Source organism: Brienomyrus brachyistius, chromosome 9 (assembly GCF_023856365.1).
Source record: "Brienomyrus brachyistius isolate T26 chromosome 9, BBRACH_0.4, whole genome shotgun sequence".
NCBI lineage: Eukaryota > Metazoa > Chordata > Actinopteri > Osteoglossiformes > Mormyridae > Brienomyrus > Brienomyrus brachyistius.
In genome coordinates this window covers 22,747,952-22,755,349 of record NC_064541.1, presented here as the reverse complement: position 1 = coordinate 22,755,349, position 7,398 = coordinate 22,747,952, and the positions used below count along the sequence as shown (strand labels likewise).

Here is a 7,398-nt window from a genome sequence, read left to right as displayed (position 1 = left end):
AACGAAAAAGACACCCGTTAATCATACCATGAATGTTTCCTTATATTTATGAATAAACAGTCTGAACTCTTCTTAGGGTATATATGCGAGACACTGATATTCACTGATATGGCATATGGCATTCTTGGTAGAATACAGTACAAAAGCTAACTGCAACCCTCATTCACTGCCAGATAGTAGACAATTGTGTAAACAAAAATCACAGAGTTAACTCAATATATAGTGTTATTGTAAGTTTATTTATTTAGTATTATAATATACAACGCAAATTAAAAACAAATACAGTGGTAGCTTGAAACACAAACTGTGATTTGGTTGAGGTTCAGGTTACATTTCCACATAAGAAATAATGTAAATGAATTTAATCCATTATTTAAACTTATCTACCTACCTTATTAATGATAAAAAAGCATTGACAATCAATATAAAGCTAATACACACATGAAAAAGCACGCATACAAAAGCGATAAACATCAAACAAATGTCAATCCCATGCTCCAAAGCACTTTACCGCCCCATTTAAGTTCTGAATTGGCAGAGTTGAACGTGTCTCAACCCATACAAGCTCGTCTTTTAACTGGCACTCAGAAGTTTGAGCCCATTTCCCCTATTTTAGCTTTACTCTTTTTTAGCTTTTGCCCCATCCTATCTCTCTGAGCTGCTACTGCCTTATACACCCACCTGCTTTCTCAGGTCAGCCAATCAGCTGCTCCTGAATGTACCCAGGACTAAGTGTAAACTTGCAAGAGACTATGCCTTTGCTGTAGAAGCTCCCAAACTGTGGAATGATTTGCCTTATTATTAGACAGGCCTCTACTCTGTTTTTAAATCACTTCTAAAAACATCTATAAAAATCTCTATACCCTGGCCTTTGTCACCTTGTGAAATGTGTGTTTTAGCTCTTTTTCATTTTGATTGTTTTAGTTAATTATATGTTGTTTTATATTGTTTTAATATAGGGCCGTTATGTATTATGTGTTTTATTTTTGTTCTTATTTTTATGATGCTGTTTCATTTAATCTAATTTCTTAACTTATTTACTATACAGCACTTTGGTCCTGTGCTGGTTTGATTAAAGTGCTTTATAAATAAAGTTGGATTGGATTGGATATAAATTTTAGCAGGAACGGTCAAGTTCCATGATTTCAGTCTAGGTACAAGTCGAAAAAAATTAAACAGACCTGTTTAATGTCCAAGTTGATCCAATTAAGAGGCGTTCGAGTTCCAAGGTTCCACTGTATATAGTCATGAAAAGGTGTCAAAAGCTACCCTGAATTTAGTACTAAGTCTGGTTTTCATTTTATTATGTTCATAAAGAAAATTAGGATTGTTACCAATACATTTTAAGAGGGTAATAGAAGCTTTATGGGGGGTCTGCGATATGCTGAAGTAAAAAAGGTGTGCAGCTGCATGCTTTTTACACTTAAGCGTATTTTCTGATCAACTTAAGTCTGGGGTTTAAATACACTGAACACACCGAATTCAGGGGCTGTATCCTTGTAAAGTTGCGCTCGAAGACTGAGTGTGTCACAGCAGTTCAACAAGGCTTCTCGGCCCATTTCCACGAAGGATGCACCTGATAGATCTTTTGTAGCCAACATATCCCAAGATTCATTTTGCAGAGGTAAAGTGGGCGTGTCCTGGCTAAGACTCAAGGGTAAGGGCAGGAACAGCTGGTGACACAAATAGTGGTCAACCTTTGAAGAACGCAGCCTACAAAGGCTAAGGGTATTTCTCAATACCTAGAATATGAAAATAGTACCTGTGGTCTTAGTAAGACTGGTCTTGCTAATTTGCCTCACAAGAATTTGGGGCACAATGAATCATGGAACTGGTCTCATTTGGCAAGGGTGCACCAATGCATTCTTGATATTTGGGACAGGGCAAGAACGACATCCAAGGATTTCTACAGTCCTCTGTACTTCTGTTGAAGAATTGGAACTTGTCTTCGGCAATGGAAGATGACATAAAATGGGTATACAAGTACAGTTAAGTAGCCATATTGGGAATTGCCTCATGTCTTCATAGACCACGTTCTTCGAAGGATGCACCCCTGAATTTGGACAGAGCCTTAGGCTAGATACGCACTTTGGGAAGAGAAACATCAAAATATCGGTGTGTCACATGTAAATTACCCTTGCACACATTCGGCCACTGTCTTAAGTGATTCTAATTGCATTTTCAGTACGTGTTCTGGAATGCCATATTAAGTCACACACCTCTACATGGCCAAATGCAATCTTACATCATATTTACACCATATCTATTGGTTAGTCATATTTGATAGTTCACAGAAATTGTTTTGAATAGGGAAAAAGTATATGGATTCGTTCTTAAGTACAATATGGGTCATTCTCATGAACCCATTACCATAACACATCAATTTTCTTTAATTTTTAAAATTAGTTTGCTACATTGTATTATTGTCTAAAATGTCAATTTCACCCTATTGAAGATTGCACAATGAACATATGATGCAAATGGCCAAATGCAATAAGGAAATAATTATTTTTATACAGTTCCTTATTTGGCCCACTTTGTCTGCCAGTGTAAATAAGTTTAACTCTCAGTTATTCTGAGTCATTAGAAAGGCCCCAGTTTCGTTCATTTGGTCTTGATTCAGGGGTTTTGCTTGTGTGTGTTTGGATTTGCCAATGTTTATAAAGAGATGTTCCTCTAAAAAGACGCTCTCTAGAGCGGACAGGATGGACTGACGGAACTTCTGTTGAAAGTTCTCACACAAAAAGACATACAGGACGGGGTTCAGGCAGCTGTTTAGAAATGCCACACTAGTGGATAGGGGCACTCCAACAGACACGACCCTACAAAGGGTCCCGCTGAAATCGCCGTCAGAGTTGCACTTCAAGTCCAAATACTGGAATACGTGAAATGGCAGCCAGCAGAGGAAAAAGGCCAGAATTACTGCCAGAATGATCCGGAAGGGTTTTAATTTCTTCTTTCTCTGAAGGGATATAATACGCTTACCGATAGCTAAATATGATCCTAGGATAATAACAAAGGGGATAAAGAACCCTACCACACTTCTGAAAATAATGAGATCTCTATGAACTGTTGCAGTGATTCTTGGGGCACCACAAACAGTAGAGTTTTTGTACTGAAACACTTGTTTATAAGCACCGTATGGAATACTGCAACCAAGGGAAATTAACCATATAGTTATACAGACGACTTTGGCTTGGCATACGGTGCGTTTGTTCTGCGCCCATACAGCCATCCATGTTAACAAGCAGCGGTCAAGACTGATGACCATCAGCAGGAAGACACTGGTGAACATGTTCAGCACTCCAACCAGGGTATTGAGCTTGCAGAGGAAGTCTCCAAAGGGCCAGACGAAGCCTCTGGAGATGTAGACAATGTCAAAGAGCAGGAAAGCAGTAAAGAGAAAGTCGGCCACCGCAAGGTTAAGAAACCATATGATGTTGACTGTCTGTTTCATCTTGAATCCTGTCACATAAATGACCAGCCCGTTTCCCAGAGTGCCAAGGAGAAATGCCACACAGTATACAACTGTCGCCATAACTTGTACGTTCCCTCTGCTGATGTAAGACGAGTTCCCCCTCTGGGATTCATCTGTGATGTTTACTGGGTCTCCCATGACTTTTATTTAAAAAAAAAAAGTAAAGAAATAGATCATTAAATGAAACACACTATGGTGAAACTTTAACTCAAAGCAAGAAATAGCCAATATAGTCAAACAGCAAGAAATGCATCTTAATTTAAACTATTATTTTCAGCCCCCAAGTTAACCATTAAAGCCTAAAATAATACTTTCTATTTGTTGATTTTACTTCTCAATAGACATAAAAAACAATAATAACAAAAACTAATTCCTTATCCTAGTTGGGGCAACGTAACTAGGATCATTATATTCATTTTCTGCGGCTCATTGAGTAGCACAGCTGTTTCACATCTTTAGAGCTGGGGATAAAAGTGATAATCCGCTTGTAGGATACAGATCCGAGTGAAGAAAAACAGCTGGACAAAGATGAACGCGAGCAAAATCAATGCATAAATATGTTACGTAAGTCTAAGATGTCTAAAGCTTGATAATATGTTTCCTATAGGTAATATTTTTTAAAACTAGTAAAATGCACTCTGCTACTCTGTCTCCCGATAGTAAACTAATAATAATTTTTAAATAATCCCGGTATGTTAAAGTATCTTAGGGACAACCTCCCCAGTCTAACTGCAAAATATAAAATAGGAATTATCAGTATACCTAAATACTGATACATTCGTTGCACAGTAGCCGTGTCAAAAAACATTAAAAACATATATAGGCTATGTCTGCAATGTATGTACAAGTTTGATATAGATAACGGTGGTTAACCCTACGTACTAATTAGCACATATCTGTTATACAGCACATCATAAAAGCTGAAAAATACTGTTTCACCTTTCTTGTGTTGTATTTTTGCGGTACAAAAAACAACTTTATATTTTTCTATAAACTCCACAGAATACTGTATGTCAATCTATAAAATACACGTATTTAAACCTTACCTATAAGTGCTTCTTTTTGATCTTTTACAGACGATCGTGCTGCTGGAAGCTTTCCGCCTGAACTGGCAAACTTTGAGAGGCGTAGCCTACTTTTTAGCTTGGCACAGGTACAGCTCCTCTCAGTGTTGATATGAAGGGAAAGCATTTCAGCCATTTATCTTTTTAAAAATGTATTTACTATTTTTTTCTTTTACTGTTGCTTTCCTGTTCTATCTTTGTTGCTTACATGTATGACAGTGCCATTAACCAGTATTTAAAATACGAATTGAATCGCTAAATTGTTAACTTATTTTTCTTGTTTCCTTGGTATAGTCATTCTTTGGTATAAAAGACGAGTAATCAACTATATAAAATGAGTATTACAATATAGCATATAATTTCTAAATAATCGGGTGTTTTTTCTTTATATGGCCAGCAATAATCGATGCACGCTGTTACCAGAGAGCTAATTTGCACTTGATGGTGCAGGTGAACACATATTTTTATTTACAAATGACTCTTTTTTTCTATCATTACTTTGATTATTCTAGTCATTCAGCACAAACTGTTTGTGAACGTTTCTCATATCAATATGTATGTGAACACATAACATGAAGAGAATCAATAATACTGCATGTTATCTACAGCCAGTCCTACTGTTTTTTTCCCATATGGCGCTGAAATGTTTAAAACTAACGCTTCAGTGGTTTTTACGACGCAAAGGGTGCATTACTTCTGAACGCTCGATATTTGTGTGCGAACGTTTTAGCGATACTATTACAACATATCGATGTAAAAGTAGTGGAAGAAACAAAACAACTACTCCTCTCTCTTTTGTCGGGTGACCTGGCTTAGCAACCAGCAGACTCTCAGAATCTCCTAGATTGAAATTCTGGGAAGTTAGGATGTCCTATTGCCAGGACAAAAACCTCTCACTCAGCGTCAGTAAGACAAAGGAAATGATAGTGGACTACATGAGACAGCAAGAGTGGACACAGCAGTCCATCTACATCACAGAGGACCACACTGACACTGTGGTCATGAAAGCTCTACTTCCTGAGGAGACCAAAGAAGTTCAGCATGAATGCCAACGTCATCTCAATCTTCTGCAGGAGCACAATTACAGGCTGCATTACAGGATGGTATGGGAGCTCCTCTGCCCACAGCTGGAAATCACTACAGAGACCAGTGGTTTGTCCTGACCCTGTCTTAAGATACATATGAAAAACAAATTGAAACTTGAAAGTGAAACTCTGGCACATTAGAGAGGTATGTGCATTCCGGGGTGTTTGGAAATAGGGGAACCCTCCCTATATAAATACCCCCCCCACCCACACACACACACACACACACACACACACACACACACACACAAACATCACCTTCCTTATTTTTCATTATGAATCCGCGAGTTTCTGCGGCCAGTTCGCTCTGCATTCAGATTTCAAGGACAAAACCTAACGCTGATTGTAGTTATGTGACAGAAAAAATAATTTTACCATATGGATCATTTATTTCTTAGTTAAGTAATGTTTAGTTGTGAAACTGAACCCTTAAGTCTTATGTTAAATAATGACATCTTTGTTGTTTGAAAATTATATGCCAATCTCTTACATCGCACCCCATCCCCCAAAAACTGTTGAATGATCAGAGTACATATTAAATATTTATAGTACACCAGTGCTGCCATTGCAGTCAGGTCTCGCACACTACAAGGAGTAGAAGACGTTCGACTTGGCTGCAGTCAGTTTAAACTCTACCCCTGCAGCCGCCAGCAGATGGCGCTCCACGTCATGTCAGCTGCAGACAGACCTAAGCCCACGTCGATCGCACCCAATATTATGCAGGAGAAAGGATGAGTTTCACGTGAGAGATGTTAAACTAACGTCACGCCAATGAATGTGTGCTGTCTAGGTATATATGCATTAGTAAGGGAATTTAAACAATCCAAAAGGCAGTGCCCCCGTGAGAACATACATGCCCCTAAATATGTTACTTGTAAGTAAACATTTACCAGAGAAAAAAATAATCAAGCTTGTGGTGGAAAGACAGTCTAAATAGAAAGTTATAGTGTTTCATATTTATAAAACTGCAAAAAGTGACTGCAAAGCATTGCCTAAATAAGTTACTAGTTTTCAAAATTGTCTTCTGCTTCTTAATGCTGGCAATTTGATGTAAGTAATGCTTGGAGGACATTAAGGTCAAGTGCATCTAGCCCCCCTTAACAGAACCACTTGCCCCCAGTCTGGGGCCCCCACTTGAAATGGTCTAGAGCCACCCCTCTTCCCTTATGAATAATTTCTGTTCAACACTGAGTAATATTTAAGCACAAAAACATATTTTTCAATCAAACTTTCTATAAGATGTGCTCATGTGTGCATTCCGGCCTGCGTACTAAAGCCCATTGAAGCTATAACAGCCTTAATGAGGATGTCCGTGAGATCGTCCTCATTCAAGGCACCTCTGGGCAGGTAGAGGGTCAGTAATGTGGAGGCATATAAAAGCTGTTTGCTGACTCCCTCCTGGTCATAAAACACGACCTCCATTTGATTATAAAAGCCAAGAGGCTCATTCACTTTGTGTGAACACATCCACCAAGTGTGCTGGTCCTCACCTATTATGCATGCCTCTGTTTTGGAATATTGTCTTTTCCTGTTACATGATCATTCTTACTAAACCAAAAAAATAAAAAAAAAATGCATGCAGAGGAGAAGTAGAGCAGCATGATTCTGGGTAAAACTGGGATTTTCTCTCTCGATTCTTCAGAAATATCCATCTATCCATCCATTTTCCAAACCGCTCTTCCTACTTGGTCGCGGGGCGTCTGGAGCCTATCCTGGAAGCAATGGGCACAAGGCAGGGAACAACCCAGGATGGGGGGCCAGCCCATCGCAG

The 7,398-nt window shown here is 38.6% G+C and overlaps 1 protein-coding gene across 1 annotated transcript; it reads right to left on the bottom strand.

Annotated features, from left to right (window-relative positions):
- Positions 1-220: 220 nt before the first annotated feature.
- On the bottom strand, positions 221-4,646 carry LOC125748680 (C3a anaphylatoxin chemotactic receptor-like). The gene is made up of 2 exons (XM_049025146.1): positions 4,525-4,646; positions 221-3,618 (listed from the first exon to the last, which is right to left on the bottom strand). Exon 2 carries the CDS (start codon positions 3,614-3,616, stop codon positions 2,567-2,569), a length of 1,050 nt encoding a protein of 349 aa, XP_048881103.1. The 5' UTR covers positions 3,617-3,618; positions 4,525-4,646; the 3' UTR covers positions 221-2,566.
- Between the last annotated feature and the right edge of the window lie 2,752 nt (positions 4,647-7,398).